General features: G+C 50.2%; 1 protein-coding gene across 1 annotated transcript; it reads right to left on the bottom strand.

The window, feature by feature from the left end:
* Positions 1-2871: 2871 nt before the first annotated feature.
* Pomgnt1 (protein O-linked mannose N-acetylglucosaminyltransferase 1 (beta 1,2-)) lies at positions 2872-14727 on the bottom strand. The gene is made up of 22 exons (XM_090334933.1): positions 14641-14727; positions 13970-14144; positions 12518-12632; positions 12290-12408; positions 11428-11493; positions 11227-11340; positions 9755-9872; positions 9481-9579; positions 9194-9321; positions 8806-8876; positions 8049-8124; positions 7793-7876; positions 7660-7701; positions 7440-7498; positions 6824-6896; positions 6604-6732; positions 5985-6110; positions 4999-5063; positions 4784-4828; positions 3958-4093; positions 3611-3720; positions 2872-3524 (listed from the first exon to the last, which is right to left on the bottom strand). Exons 2-22 carry the CDS (start codon positions 14087-14089, stop codon positions 3437-3439), a joined length of 1983 nt encoding a protein of 660 aa, XP_090191059.1. The 5' UTR covers positions 14090-14144; positions 14641-14727; the 3' UTR covers positions 2872-3436.
* Positions 14728-16660: the final 1933 nt, after the last annotated feature.

Genomic DNA, 16660 nt, shown 5'->3' with positions numbered 1-16660 from the left:
CCACGACCCACAAAAAAAAAAAAAAAAGGATCAGGGTTAGTGCCCAGGCCCTGAGAGTTTGAGGGAGGGGAGGAGGGGAAGAAGGAAGAAGCAGCAGCAAGAGAGAGAGAGAGAGAGAGAGAGAGAGAGAGAGAGAGAGAGAGAGAGAGAGAGAGAGAGAGAGAGAGAGAGAGAGAAAGAGAAATGGGGGGGGGTCAGTCTGCTTTCATCTCACATGGGAGGACTTGGGCTTGTCATCTAACATGGGAAGACTTCAGCTTGAAACCTCCCCCTTTGGGCAGGACACTGGACTGGAAAGCTATGAAAATAACAAACTTGTGTCTGTCTGAGTTAGCACAATGAAGAAGAATCACTTCACAGGTTCTGGCAAGCCTCCAGGAATCCCTAAGTGCCCATGCTGCCTACCCCTACTTCAATATGTGCTCTGAGGATCTTAGAAAGAACTTCATTTATACTTTAAGTGCCCAGGGAAAGGGAACCTCTAACCCTTGGGCAAAATCCTTCAGTACGTGATGGAACACATGTCAGGCTTCTTGTTGGCCGCCCATGGTTACAGTTTTACATGGACTGTAATGATGTTATAAATATCCAAATGGCCCTTGGCAGAAAAATTTTCCTAGTACGATCTAAAGACTTGGTACCGTACTAAAGTCTTAACTCTCCCCAAGTGTTAAGTAAATGGGACACCAGGTGCTAGTGGCTCTTGCCAGGAATCCTAGCTACTCAGGAGGCTGAGATCTGAGGATCATGGTTTGAAGCCAGCCTGGGCAGGAAAGTCCATGAGACTCTTATCTTCAATTAACCATTAAAAGCCTCAAGTGTGGGGCTGGGAATTTAGCTCAGAGGAAGAGAACTTGCCCAGCACGTGCAAGTTCCTGAATTTGTTCCATAACTGGGGAAAAAAAAAATCCAGAAGTAGAACTGTGGCTCAAATGAAATGGTAGTATACCAGCTTTTACCAAAAAAGCTAAAGGACAGCACCCAGATCCTGAGGTAAAACCCCAGTACCAGAACAAACTCTCCCCTAAAAAATGTTATCGTCTAAAGAGAAAACAGTCCCTACCACCAAGCAGGGCCCAGTCTTACTGACTAGTCTCTCTCCTCACTTTTCTATGACCCCTCTATCTGTCTTTCTGAGCCTTTCCAGTTTAGTCTGGAACTACCACTTACTCCCTAGCTGAATCCAAAAAGGAGTAGAGACCTGGCCAGGGCCACACAGCCTGAGCTACAGTTTGTGAGGCAAGACCAAGCAAGAGTCTGCTAGGATGATGAGGATGGAGAAGAACTAGCTGGTGGACTCAGCCCTTGCCACTGTGCTATGCCTCCCCCCTTCCCTTCCCCTCCCCTCCCTCAAAGCACTTGTTTGGAAGAGGGTACAGGATTTGTTTGTCCAGGGCAGGCCTTTATCCCATCACAGGCTAGCTGCTTCTCAACCATTCACTTCAAATATTACTGAACTGCTGTGAACACTGAAGGAGGTACAATGAACATACACCAAGAATGCCCCGCCAAGCAGGGCTTCAAGCACTGGTAGGAGAGACAAAATAGAGAACAGGTAGAAGCCAGGAATTCTAGCAACTTCCTGCTTCCCTGGCAAAAGCTCTATAGCAGGCAGGCCTTTATTAAAGACATGCTCTATAGTCAGGTTCTGATCCCTCAGAGAGCCTTTAAATGTCAGGTCCTTGTCTTGGTCTGGTTCACCTATGCCCTCTGGATAACTCTATCCATTCTCTGGTGACACACTTGGATTTTCCTATGTTCACATAATCATTGTGTAAGAATTTGATGAGAACCGTGGCTCTTTTCTGCAGAAAAGAAATTCTGATGCTAGATACTGGTGGCTTATACCTGCAATCATAGCTACTCAGGTTGAGATCTGAGGATTGAGGTTCAAAGCCAGCCTGAGCTGGCTTATCTCTGATTATCTGAAAAGTGAGAAGTAGAGGGGTGTCTCAACTGGTACAGCACTGGCCTAGAGCAAAAAAAAAAAACTCTCAGGGCCAGTACCCACACCTGAGTTCAAGCCCCATATTGGCATACCATTTAAAAAAAAAAAAAAGGAGCTGGGCGAGGTGGCTCACACCTGTAATCCTAGCTACTCAGGAGGCTGAGATCTGATGAATGAAGGTTCAAAGCCAGCCCGGGCACAAAAGGACCAGAGCCTCTTATCTCCATTTAACCTGGAGAAAATGGGAAGTACAGCTTGGTAGCCTTGAGCTGAAGAGCTCATGAACAACACCCAGGCCCAAAGGTAGGGTGGTAGCCTTGAGCTGAAGAGCTCAGGAACAGTGCCCAGGCCCCGCAAAAAAAAAAAAAAAAAAAAAAAAAAAAAAAAAGAAATTCTGCAGACAACACATTCTAAGAGCCTTGGTCACGCTTGCTCCTACACCTACCTTCAGCACAGCCCTGGGCCCCTGGCTTATGCCTGCTTAGCTTCCCATAAAATCATCTCCCCATGCTGCCTGCCATACAGTTCCTATCGCAGCCACTCCCTGCCCACCTTCATTATGTTACCCTACTGTGTCATTCCTCCCTCCACCCCAGCTATGCCTTGTTCTCTCCTGCTCTATCTCTGGAGACAGGTGGCTGGCTCAAACAGCAAGGCAGGACCCAGCCAGGTGGTTCAGTAGCAGGGAAGGACTGTGGGATGGCGGCTTGGAGCTCAAGCCCCAAGGAGGGTGGGACTAAAGTTGGCCAATCCTGGGATGGAGGCTGAGGAGAAACCTTGCACCCTGAAACTTGGGTATCCCCTGGTGGTCAAATGGCCTCAAATGGAAGCTAAGCCCTATGGGGGATAGTAAGGAAAACCTTACCATCCATCTAGATAATTATCCCCACACACACTCACAACCAACCACAGACACATTCCCAGAGGTTTTCTCCTTTTTTAATCAATGACCACTTTATCCAGCTTTGGAAATCTGGACAAAAAGGAGGCTGCGAGGAGGCCTGGTATGGTGTCTAAGGGTCTCTGAGTGAGTCTGTGTCAACATGTGGGCCCCAACTGGGCCTGTTGTCAGTTGGGAACAGCAGTTTCCTGAGTAAGTGCCAGCCCCACCCTCAGGGCAGCATTCCAACCCCACAGGATCAAGGCTCACCAGGTAGAGCCTATTCCAAGGCCCTCAGGACAGTCAATAAATAGGTTCAATTCTCATTCAGGCCTTCAAGGAAGGAATACGCAGCGCAAGATCAGCTGCCCAGGAGCCCTAAACATTCCTGCCCTTCTCCAACAAGGAAGTAAATAAATAGACCTTAAACCCAGGAACAGGGATGCTGGAGCAGGGGAACCCTTCCCCTTGGAGTTAGTAATTAAATCTCAGGTTAAAAACAAACCAGCCCTAGCCCCTACCAGCTCTACAAAACCCTACAGGACAGGTGAAGGGCTAGCCTGCCTTGGGGTACACAGTACCCAGCCTTGCAGGAGTCTGGAGAGGCCTCATGTCTGTTCAGCAGCTCCTGGGGCTCCCTCCTCCTTTGGGGGTGGCTCCAGAAAAATTGGGGTAACTGACGGTGGCTTCTTCACTCTGGAAGATAATAGAATATACCTAGGTGAGATGTTGTTGCCTCGATCTCACTAGGCCATTTCCCAGGGCAGAAACAGGTTACTCACGAGTAGGGGGAGGTTGGGACCCCCACCACAAGAAAGTGGTTTTTCTTCCGAAATAGTCTCCACAGGCCCCGGTGGTTTCCACGCACATCCAGGTCCCAAATATGGAGGCACTGGCAGGAGTGAGACGCAGGAGGAATGGGTCAGGGAGCTGTGAGGTGGGGCCACGTAAAACCCATAGGCCTGTACCCCCAGGAACATGGATTTGGACAAGGACATGGAAAGAGGGATTCCCAAAGTATGATAAGAAGGTTCCAAAGTTGAAGACTCCAGAACAAAGGCCTCCTGTGTGCTGAGGCAGTGAGGAGGGATGGGGGGGTACTTTTGGGGTGGGCTTTGTTTTAAGAAACCTTGGCAAGCTGAGTCCAGGTGGTGAAGTCATCGTCCTTCTCCATTCGGATAAAGGTCACATAGGTGTGGCCCTCTGTGTCTGGTAGGAAGGAATCATCACAAGGGTTCTTGCTATGGTCTAAAATCTCAGCCTCACTGCAGTGGGGAATGGAGAAGACCAAGGTGCGTCAATTAGGGACCTGGTTTTAATTATTATTATTTTTTTTGGTTGGTTGTGGGGCTTGAACTCTGGGCCTGGGTGCTGTCCCTGAACTCTTCAGCTCAAGGCTACTGCCCTACTCTTGGGCTACAGTGCCACTTCTGGTTTTCTAGTGGTAAATGGAGATTAGTCTCACAGACTTTAGTGCTCCGGCTGGCTTTGAACTGTGATCCTCAGATCTCAGCCTTCTGAATAGCTAAGGTTACAGGTGTGAGCCACCATGCCCAACTGGATGAATGATCTACTGTCATCATCCTGAATGTGTGTGTGTGTGTGTGTGTGTGCTAGAACTCAGAGCCTACTTGACAGGAACTGAACCCCAGGAGTGGCATTTGCTAAGCTTCCTGCTGGACTGGGATTCCACCACTGAGCCACACTTCCAGGTCTTTTTTATTTTTTTTTCCTCTTCAGATGGAGTCTCACAGACATTTCAGGCAAGATTAAATTCTAATCCTCCAGATCTCACAGATCTCAGCCTCCCGAGTAACTAGAATATAAGTGTGAGCCACTGGCAGCTGGCCTGAATTCTTAACCATATTTGAATCAGGGACATCTCATTTTTATTTTGTGCAGGACCAATCCCACAAATTATGGATCCATGAATGCCAGTATCTGATCTGCCATACCTGAGTAGCCTGTGAATTTCCACTTCATAAGCGTCTTTCTTCAGACTGTAGGAAAAGGCAAAATGAGTTAAGGGAGGAACAGAGTAACAACAGGTAGGGCAGGGAATCCACATGGGAAAAGGACATGAAAAGGTTACACATAAGGCAAACACATAAGCTCCCCAATACTAAAAGACACAAGATATCCCTCCTCTTGCCCTCAAGTCAGCCCCTACCTGTCCACGTTCCTGAGCTGGACACCTGGAACTGTGTTGAACTTGTGCTTCTTAAAGTAGGCTTCCTGGAGTGTGGGTAGGAATACATCCTTCCTTACTCTCCGCATGCCTCCCAGATCCATGAGCTCCCCCTGCCCCCCACTTTCCTTCCATATCCTTGGTGAAATCTTCCTAGCTTTAATTTGGAGTTAGCCATCCCTGGAGCACTCGTGCTTAAATGGAATTGATCTGTGAGCTAGCACCTATTCTTAGGGGTTCTAGCTAGACTATAGAGCCTTAAGAAGGCAGGAACCAGCCAGGAGTGTGGGCCTCACTATTTGCAAGGACAGGTGACAGGAAAGCTCACAGAGTTGGACCAGTGCTTAACGGTAGAAAAACCTGCACTAAGCCAGGCGCAGTGATTCACTCCTATGAGCTACTCAGGAGGCTGAGACCTAAGGATCTTGGTTCAAAGCTAGCCCAGGAACAAAAAGTCCAAGAGACTCTTATCTCCAATTAACCACCAGAAAACTGGAAGTTGCGCTGTGGCTCAAGGGGTAGGGAGGTAGCTTTGAGTTGAAGAGCTCAGGGACAGCACCCAGGCCCAGAGTTCATGATCCACAACTGACAAAAATTTTACAAGCTGGGCGTGGTGGATCACACCTGTAATGCTAGCTATTCAGGAGGCTGAGATCTGAGGATCACAGTTCAAAATCAGCCTGTCACGAAAGTATGTGAGACTCTTATCACTAATTAACCACTAGAAAACCAGAAGTGGCACTGTGGCTCAAGGGGTAGGCCCAGAATTCAAGTCCCTGGACTACCACCACCACCACCACCAACAACAAAACTCCTGCCCCCCCCCCCGCAATTTTTTTTTTTAAACAGATAAATAAGAGGCAAAAGCCAAAAGAATTTCCCTAAGCTGACATGGATAGTAAATAACAGAACTGAGACATCTTTAGAGCCCACATCACCACCCCTGAACCAAACAGTACTCTACTCACATGGAAGTAGCCGTTCATGTTGAGGCCCACAATACCAAAGTGGTAGGATCGGGAAACGTCGGGGATGATACACTCTCGGCCCCGGCGTTGCTCGGGCATTCGCATCCACATGTCCCAGTCCCAGAGCTGAGGGGCACAGATTATGAAGGTTAAAAGTTCTGAGCTGAGCCAGGAGCATAGCCTAGTGGTAGAGTGCTTGCCTAGGATGCAGGAAGTCCTAGGTTCATTTCCTCAGTACTGTATACTCAGAAAAAGTCAGAGTGGTGCTGTGGATCAAGAGGCAGAGCAATATCCTTGAGCAAAACTGTCAGTGCCCAGGCCCTGACTTCCAAACCCCAGGATTGGCAAAACAAACAAACAAAACACATCTTTGGGCCAGGAGTTTGGCCTAGTGGTAGAGTGCTTGCCTGGCACGCACGAAGACCCAGGTTCAATTCCTTGGTACCACATACACAACAAGTGGTGCTGTGACTCAAGTGGTAAAGCTCTAAGCCTTGAGAAATCCCAAGAACAGCACTCAGGCCCCGAGTTCAAGCCCCAGGACTGGCACCAAAAAAAAAAAAAAAAAGTTCTGAGCTGAGAGAGGACTCCAGCCCTTTCCCCTTACCCTGCTGGTTACCTTTTCTGGTGTAGGCCACTTGGGTTCAAGCTCCTCCTTATACAAAGATTTCCGGAGTACCCAGCCCAGGCCGGGCATGGTCTCTACACGGTACAGCAGAGCTGGATCCTCGGCTGTGTGTTCATATCCCTGGAAACAGGGATCATGGGTCATGGTGGGAGGCCTAAGGTCTGGGCCACCATCAACTAACTCCCCACTCACGCCTGGCCACCCAGCCCACCTGGTCATTCCAGGCAGAGATGCAGTACAGGCTGTCGTCCTCCTCGAGCAGGTGAATGGATTGGCTCAGGAAACTGGGAGAGTCAGGGTGTGAGGTCAGAGGGGACCGGGACAAGCCATTCATACCGTGATGTTAGAAGGGCTTGAGCTGGGGCTCACGAGCCACTTCTCCCCAAACCCATCATTCTTTTTACTTCTCTACAAGCACCCGGCATCTGCCTTTCTACCTGTGTTTTTTCCCCCCACTTTTTTTTTTTTTTTTTTGGTGTGTCATGGTGAACTTGGCCTGGGTGCTGTCCCTGAGCTCTTCAGCTCAAGGCTACCACCCGACCCTTGAGCCACAGGGCCACTTCCCATTTTCTAGAGGTTAATGGGAGATAAGTATCTCAGGTCCTTTTGTGCCCGGGCTGGCTTTGAACTCTGATCCTCAGACCTCAGCCTCCTCAGTAGCTAGGACTATAGGCGTGAGCCACCGCACCCGGCTTCCCCCCACGTTTGAGCTCAATTCTTCCAGAAAGTTCTTCAAACCACCTCTCCCACCTTCTTTCCTGGAGACCCAGTCAAGCAGAGCGGCTCCACATGGCTGACTGGCACACAGTGGCGGCTTCTCCCCTCACCTGAAAAAATCCACAGCGATGTCCAGGTCCTCTTCCAGAACCACAGCACACTTGGCCTCCTGCATGGGGCAGGAGGAGACACCCTAGTCAACAGGAGGCCGCTTCCGTATCCCAATTTTCCACATCAGGAGAAGGCAAGGTGAGGGAGAGCCTGCTACGTCACAGAATTTATGCCCATGTTTCCATTCCCTGGCCCAAGAACGATACCCCGAGTACTCACCGGAAACAAGTTGAATGTGGCAGTGAGGCTGGCCTTGTAGTGCTAGGTGGGGAGTGGGAACAGGGCACATGAGATTTGGGGTTGAGGATGGGACCCACACTTTTCCCTTCTCTCTTTGCCAGGCTGTTGTTACCTGAGACACGCGGGCATTCTTGATGCTGATAGGGGTGTGTTGGATGCCCCTCAGACCAAACAGTGCCACCACATCCATTGGTTCCTAGGGACATGCCCGTTGGTCATCAGGCACAGCCACTTTCCCATCCACTTTTGCAGCCCCCTAAATGGCAAGCCCTCCTCATTTCACACCCTTGCCCCGGATATCACCTTTGCTGGTCCTCAGCAATCACTGCTGCTTAGGCCCCATGCTCTGTGCCCAAAGCCACATTTACCTCATAGTAGCCGTCGATGAAGACTGTGATCATCTGTGGAGACACCCCCTGGGCAGACAGCAGAGAGCGCAGCATTCTGGGGAGTCCAGGGATAGGTTAGGGCTTCTGTCTAACCAACTAATCTATTACTTACTTCGTTTTTATGCTGAACCTAGGGCTTGAACTCATGGTCTGAGCTTTTGCTAAGGTTAGAGCTCTACCATTTGAGCCACAGTTTCATTCCTGGCTTTTTGGTGGTCAGTTGCATAGAAGAGTTTCATAGATTTCCCTGACCAAGTTTGCTTTGAGCCCAGATCCTCAGATTTCAGCCTCCTGAATAGCTAGGATTATAAGCATGAGCCACTGGCACCTAGCCCCAGCTCATTTATAAATGGGCCCAAATTCCCCTTGTCCATCCACACAGAAAAATGGGCCTTATGGGCCAGGAGTTTGGCCTAGTGGTAGAGTGCTTGCCTAGCATGCATGAAGACCCAGGTTTGATTTCTTGGTACCACATATATAGAAAAAAGCCAGAAATGGTGCTATAGCTTAAGTGGTAGAGCTCTAGCCTTGAGAAAGCCCAAGGACAGTACTCAGACCCTGAATTCAAGGCCCGGGACTGGTGAAAGAGAAAGAAAGAAAAAGAAAGAAAGAGCCTCATATCTTGCTGCCTTTCTGCCCAGCTCAAGTTCCTCTTGCAGGAATCTGAGCTATGCACCCTCCCACTTGCTAGGCATTTTCCTGTTCCATGTGGCATAAGGCCCACTCCCAAACTCACCTGTACAGGTAATTGGGTCGGTTCCCTGCAATGACAGCCACAGGTACATTGAGGACCTTATTGTCTGGGAGCTGTGTGAGAAACAGCTTTTAGCACTTGCCTTAGTCCCCCTCCAAGCTGGGATCCTACCTTAGGGAAATGCTTTTGCTGTGGAGGGATACCAAATGCACTGGGAATGGGCACAGCATGGTTCTTATGCCAGCTTTTGCACATACTCAGCCCAGCACCAACCCTAGGCCTCGCCCACACCTTGTCTTTCAGAGCGTAGGGTACAATCCACAAGTTCTAGTTCCTTCCTGAGCCAGGTAGAAAAAAGCCCATGATGGACTGCTCCCAGGGTGCCTTGCCAAGCTGGAGGGCGTCCAAACCTCCCTAAGGCCTTACTCACCGGATCAGGGCTGAACTCAATGGGAGTGGGGTCCTTGCAGCTACACACACTCCCATAGCCTTCAACTTTACTGCAGAAGCGCCGCCGGCGGCGGTTCAACTCTGTGTCTGCCCAGTGGCATTCTGCCTCTGAAGGAGTTGACAATAGGATTGACAGGATGGAAACATGAGGCTACCTTGGTGTGGAAATCCCACCCCCCACATATAATCAAAGGAATAAAACTCCATAAAGAACATTCAAGTGCCCCCCCCACCCCGTCCAGGCAGTGCCCCAGAATCCAACCTCACCTTCAGCTGAGCTGAGGGGTACATCAGTCTTGAGCAGGACCGGCTCTCCCCAAGAGGAGAGGGCAGGTGACTTAGAATGTTTCTCCCCAAGAACAGGACCTGGCAAGGGGCAGGAATGGGGGATAATGGGGGACTCAGGCCCTTGGGTAGGAGTTTCTTTCCATTTCCCTGCTTATTGCCCTCTGCCACTGGTTCCTATATGCCCTCACCCTGCCCACCCCTGGGGTCTGCCCCTTCCTTGATGCTACAGGGTGGACAGTCTCGCCAGTGGCACCTCCTTTCCGTCCCACGAAGGCCCAGGTGTCCCTCCAGCCAAGGGTGGGGCCAGCCTGGCTGCCCAGGCTCCTCAGCAGCGCTTTGGCCGTGTCTTTGAGGTGGAAGGAGCCTTCATCCTAGGGCACAAGAGAAGGTGAGCAGCCTTGACAGCTGGGGTTCCATGAAATGAACCCATACATAGTACCAGCCATGGAGCCAGGACTATGCCCGACTTTTTCTTAAGTTAGCACATTAAGTGATCCCAACAATCTTCCACTTGCTATCTTTCACAGAACAGAAAATAGCAGGCAGGCACTGGTGGTGCACACTTGTGATCCTGGCTACTCAGGAGGCTGAGAGCTGACTGTGGTTTGAAGCCAGCTCAGGAAGGAAAGTCCATGAAACAACTCTTTTTTCCAATGAGCCATCCATAAAGCCAGAAGGGGAACCATGGCTCAAGTGGTTGAGTGTGCTAGCTTTGAACTAAAAAAAGTTCAGGGACAGCACCCAGGTTCTGAGTTCAAGCCTCTGGACCAGCATCAAAAAAAAAAAAAAAAAAAAAGGTGGGGGGAGGGAAGAAAAGTAAATGAAGGCTTAGGGAGAGTCTGATAATCATTCAAGAAAGTAAGTCTTTATCAGGTGAAGACCCCACCTCCATCCCCTGCCACCTTCCTATCCTCTTTTCCCACCACTCTCCTGCTCCAGCTCTGTTGGCATTTCTGGTGTTTCTTAAACATGCGAAACACAACACCACTTTGAGGCCTTTCCACTTGCCATTCTAGAAATCCGTACCTAGAATGTTCTTCCTCTAGAGGGACACTTGGCTCACTCCTTTTTTCCTCCCTCTGCTCACATTATCTCTTGACAGACCTTCCCTTTCTTCAATGCAAAACCATCATTCCATCCCCTTGCTTTAGTTTCTCCTTCATGTATCATTTCCTGAAATTGTTAAGCTTATTCATTTGGCAGTTTTTGTTCATCTTGCCTGCTAGAATGTAAACTCTGTGGGGACAAGGACTCTCTCTCTCTCTCATTTCCTACTGTATTTTGAGCACCAAAGCATGCCTGATTCACAGCAGATGCTCAGTGTTTGCTGCTGGACACCAATCGCTTGCATCTGTAATCCTAGCTACTCAGGAGAGGCTGAGAGCTGAAGATTGCAGTTCAAAGTCGGAACAGGCAGAAGCGTCTTTAAGATTTTTATCTACAATTAACCACCAAAACACCAGGAAGGAGAGATACCTCAAGTGGTAGAGCACCTGCCTTGAGTGGAAAAAAAAAGCAAAGTGATACCCTGAGTTCAAGCCTCAGAACTGACACAAGAACAAAAGTAAAATAAATAAACAAAACCTATCTCCTGAGTTAATTACAACACCAAGACTAGGACTGAAATCTGAGCCACCTTTCTTTCTCCACTATACCTCATCAGGGAAAGAGACTCCAGGGCCACACACAGGATGTAGGGAATGGGACCAGGACATAATAACTGACCTTAACAGTGCAGATAAGCACCCGGCCGGGAGCCACCATGTTGAGAAACAGCACCATGGCCTCATCCTCGTGAGGTGAGTATGTGTCAAACACACGCTTTGCCATCACATGGCCCTGGCGAGAACATCGTTCTCATAAGTTAATGTCACCAGCCAGGAGAGCCCCATTTCGGCTCTCTGAGTCCCCACCTTAGAAGCTTACCGTGGCCTGGTTGAGGACGATGACATGGATGCCACGGCCCTGCTCCCGGGCCTCATCCTCCAGCACCTGCACAGCGGCAGAGACGAAGTCCAACTTGTCACTCAGGTATTTGATGTTATCTCCATCTTATGGGGACTTAAAATACAATCTGCACAAAAACTTCCACCTTCCATGCATGCAGGTGCTCTGTTTTTGTTTTGTGCTGGTCCTGGGGCCTGAACTCAGGGCCTGTGCTTCTTCTGTTCAAGGCTAGTGTTCTACCACTTTAAGCCACAGCTCCACTTCCAGTTTTCTGGTGATTAACTGGAGCCTCACAAAACTTTGAAGTGCGATTCTCAGATCTCAGCACCCTGTGTTGCTAGGATTACAAGTTTGAGCCACCAGTGCCAAGCTGCTTATAGTTCCAATTCAGCTTGCCAAACACCTGTTTCACCATATCCTATCAGAAGAGACATCTTAACTTGACCCTCCTCTCCTTACTTCCATGGTGCCTAGAGCCCTTGACTGCCTCTGCTTCATCTGGCAATACCACAATCCTCCAACAGACCCATTTCCTTCAAGAAAGGCAGGTCCAATCACCTCCTGGTTCCCATCACCCAGCTCAAAGCCAAAAAAGGACTGGGGAAGGGCAATGAAGTAAATCAGTGCACTGTCTCCTAGCAGTCACTTTTGAGGCCTCACTACTGAAGACATGCTTTATTTAATCCCAGTAAGTAGGAATCACTAATTCTAGAGTACAGATGAAGAACTGAAGGATCCAAAGTCACAGAGCTTGATAAAACTGGCAGAGCTACAGTTCCCACTGAGGCAGTGGACCCACAGTGGAAGGGAGTGACTGTACACTGCACCCTGGCCCTCTCACCGTGGTGCCATCCACTGCCACATATACTTTGCTGCGGCTGGAGTACACTTCCACATCCAGGACCCGCTGGGGACTGCTGCCTCTGCGCCGTGGGGACTCCAGGCGACCCAGGGCCTCATCTGATGGGTCATGGAGAGAGTTTCCTCACAGTCATTCCCCCCTGGAATCTGCCTGACAGATCCCTGCCTCCCAGGAGCCTCCCAATCCCATCTGTAGTCTGGTCCCCACCATAGTCCTGCTCAGGCTCCAGATCTTCATTGGCTTCACTGATTGCTCGCCGAGTATCCAGGATCAGCTTGATGTTGACAATGACTGTCACCAGCAGGAAAAGTACAGCTCCTGTCTGAGAGGAGAGGTGGGGAAACCTGAAGTCCATCCAACACCTTCAGAAGGCTGAATGCCAGTGGTTCATATATATAATCCTAGCTACTCAAGAGGCAGAGATCTGAGGATTATGGTAAAAAGCCAGCTCAGGCAGGAAACTCTATCTCCAATTAACTACACAAAGCTGGAAATGAAGTTGTGGCTGATGTGCTAGAGAATCAACCTCGAGTGAAAAAGCTGTGCCTGGCCTGAGTTAAGGGAAAAATGAAAAAGGGGGGAAAAAAAAGACAAGATAGGAGCTGGTGGCTCACATCTGTAATCCTAGCTATTCAGGAGGCTGAGATCTGAGAATCAGGGTTCAAAGCCAGCCTAGGCACAAAAAGTCTGTGAGACTCTTATCTCCAACCGCCAGAAAACCGGAAGTGGCGCTGTGGCTCAAGTGGTAGAGTACTAGCCTTGAGCTGAAGAGCTCATGGACAACACCCAGGCCCAGAGTTCAAGCCCCATGACAGATTAAAAAAAAAAAGACAAAAATGCCAAGCATGGGTGGCTCAGGAGTATAATCCTAGCTATTCAGGACAGTGAGATCTGAGGATCCTGGTTAGAAGACAGCCTAGGCAGGAAAGTCTACGAAACTCTTATTTCCAATGACCCACTTGAAAATCAGAAGTGGCTCTGTAGCTCAAAGTGGTAGAGTGCTACCCTTGAGCTGAAGAGCTCAGGGACAGTGCCCAGGCTCTGAGTTCTAACCCCACAACTGATCAAAAAAGGAAAAAAAAAGTCACAAGTGGAGCTGAGGCTTAAGTGATAGAGCCCAGAGTACAAGCCCCAGAACCAGCAAAACAAACAAAATAAAACAACAAAAAACCACCTTCATATCCTAGAGGGTCTTTCATAAAGGAGGGCCTTGGTTGCAGTGAAGACAAAGGGAAACCAAGGATCTGCCTTTTCTACTGTCTAACCCTCAACCAAGGTTTAGTTTCATGGTCACCTCCTCCAGAAGGTTCCTCTCACGGTTCCCTCTCCATCAGGGTCTTCCCAACCCAGAGGTCTTGTATTCTTCCATTTGAGTCCTTGATCCCTTCCACAATCCCTAAAGATGGAGCCAGGCCCGGAGAAGCAAGCTGGGGCTCACATCTGGAAGCTAGTACTGACAGAAGCATTGCTGATCAGACTTTTAGCCTCTCAGAAGCTTAGGAAGTCAGACTTGGGTTCTGATTCCAGAACTTTAAGTCTAAACTACGATCTGGAAGGGGCATGACACACTGGAAGAGGTGAAGGTAGGTCCTCACAACCAGTCTAGGCTGGAGGAAAGCTAAGAAGGGGGCTCCTGGGGTATCTGGGACCCCTTTCTACCTGACAGAATCTCCGCAGGGCCCGCTGGTTTGTCAGTTTATACTTCCAGGTAAGATACCAGCTCCGCTTCTTCCTGGCCCCAAAGGGCTTGAGGAGGGGACCGGACTTCCAGTCATCCATGCCGTTATAAGGGAGGGAGTCACCACTGTTCTGGCCAATCCATGACTTCAGCAATCTGAGGGGACCAGAGTGTCACATGGATGGAGTAAGTCGCTCCTCCCAAGGTCTGATGCCTTCTGGAGAGATGAAGACCTCCCAGGAACTCTTCCCTGAGAACGTTCCACGCTGTGTGACCTGGGGAAAGTGGCTCAACTTCTCTGGACCCCGCAGGGAAACCTTCAGAGAGGATTGGTCACCTGGAAATTCCCTGGGGCTGGAAGAACTGAGTTTTAGAGCTGTTCAGGGACCCAGGGGTGGAGGCCAAATAATGGGTTCTCAGGGTTCATCAACCCATGGGAGAAAAGAACAAGCCCCTAGCTCTTCCCGGTGGTGGGGCGGGCCAGGCACAGCGACCTCCCTCGCCCAGTCTTCCCCCTGCCCTAATCCTCACCCACTCCGTCTGACTCCACTCCTCTCCTCCCAGGGCTCAGAGCGACCCAAAGGCTAGGGAGCCCGACCCCTAGCCGCGTTCCCCCCTGTCCCCGCTCGGACCCATGCCCGGAGGAACTCACAGCTCCGGGGCCCGGGGCCCCCGTCGGGCCCGCACCACTCGGCCCAGCGCGCCGCGGCCTCCGCCTCCTCCATGCCGCTCGCGGCCCCGCCCCGGCCCCGCCGGCCCCGCCCCCTCGCTTCCGCCGCCGCCGCCGCCGCCGCGGGGTGAGAGGGCGGCGGGCGGCGCTTAGGGCTGCGGCCAGGGCTGGGGGGGCTGCAGCGAGCCGGGAATGAGACTGCGGTTCGTGTCCCCCGCACTCCCACCGCGGTGTGGGGCACCTCCAGACTGGGGTGCCGGGGGGAGGGGGGGGAAGCGGCCGCCGACCCCCAGCTGGAGGCGGAGTCGGGCTGTCAGATTCCAGCTCTGGGCGTCCGGGCCCGGGGGCGGCGGGCGCGCTGACCCCGCCCGCCACGCCGCCCTGGGCCCGCCGGGCCGGCCGCGCTGTTCCCGGGCCCGGGACGCCGAAGCGGGAGTCAGCCCGGCTTCGGAAACCGCTCGAGCACTTAACTCACAATTAACACACATGTTAATAAAATGCCCCGAGCGCTGCCGTGAAACCGGGCGGCCTGACTTCAGGTTCCCCTCTAAACCACACACTTGTGATGGCCGGGTTTTAAGACTTAAAGAGAGTTGTGAAGTTTGTGTATTCATTTTTATGTTTATATATTTATATAATATATATATTTTTTAATCGGTCATAGGGCTTGAGCGCATTCCGGGCACTGTCCCAGGAATGAGCTTCCCTCCTTCCCCCACCTCAAGGCTAGTGCTCTAGTACTTTAAGCCACAGCTCCACTTCTGACTAGTTCGCTGATCAGAATCTCATGAACTTTTCCTGCCTGGGCTGGCTTTGTGCTGTGATCTTCAGATCTCAGCCTCCTGAATAGCTAGACAAAACGCTCAGCTTAACATAATGATGCTCAGACTTTAGCTTCCGTTGGGATCATCTAGAGAGCGTGGCCTAGAAGGTTGGCCTTCTACCCTTTGAGCCACAACTCTACTTCTGGCCTTTTGGTGGTTAATTGGAGACTCAGGGACTTCCTTGCTCTGGCTGGCTTCAAATCAAAATCCTCAGATCTCAGCATCCTGCGTGGCTAGGATTATAGATGTGAATTATCAGTGCTTGGCTTCATAGAATCTTACTGTTTTTGTGCCAGTCTTGGAGCTTGAACTCAGGGCCTGGGCTCTGTCAGGTCCTGAGCTGTGCTCAAGGCTTGAACCACAGCTCTACTTCCAGCTTTTTTGGCATAGTTTGTTGGAAATAAAGAGTCTCACAGACTATACTGCCCAGACTGATATTGAACCTTAATCCTCCTATCTCAGTCTCCTGAGTATCAGCTAGGATTATGGGTAGGAGCCCAACTCCCATAGAGTTTTAGATTCAGTAATCTGGGGCAGAGCAGATTTTTTTAGGGGGGGGGGGCAGGTATTAGGAAAAGAACTAAGCCGAGCATGGTGGCTCACGCCAGTAATCCTAACTACTCAGGAGGCTGAGATTTGAATGGTTCAAAGACAGCCTGGTCACTAAAGTCTGTGAGACTCTTATCTCCAACTAACCACTAGAAAACCAGAAGTGGCCCTGTGGCTCAAGGGGTAAGGCAGTAATCTTGAAGAGCTCAGGGACAATGTGCAGGTCCAGAGTTCAAGCTCCATGACCAAAAAAAAAAAAAAAAAGCCTCAGAAAAGAACCCAAAGCTTTCTGCATGCTAAGCACATACTCTGAGTTATATCCCTAGGGCCAAAGTTTTGTACTTTTAACGAATTCCTAGGTGATATGGAAACTTGCTAAAGTGTTTGGGTAGCCAAGGAAGTATCTGGAGCAGGACAGAACCTTTAGTATTCTGTGGAGAGTGGACTGGGAGTCTGTAGTTAGATTATTTTGAGCTTTATTGACTCCATCTGCCTCCTGCATGGTGGAGTGCTACCCAGCCTTTTAGCAGTGCTAACATCAAGAGTTGAAGCAATAGGTGACCTTTCCCTAATAAGTGTATGTTAAATCAGAAGATAACTCATTTAAAAAAATTTATTATAAAGATGAT

The sequence above is a fragment of the Megascapheus bottae genome, chromosome 6 (assembly GCF_031878675.1).
Source record: "Megascapheus bottae isolate mThoBot1 chromosome 6, mThoBot2.hap1, whole genome shotgun sequence".
Classification (NCBI taxonomy): domain Eukaryota; kingdom Metazoa; phylum Chordata; class Mammalia; order Rodentia; family Geomyidae; genus Megascapheus; species Megascapheus bottae.
The sequence above is the reverse complement of the archived record's forward strand: the minus strand, read 5'-3'. Positions and strand labels throughout refer to the sequence as shown.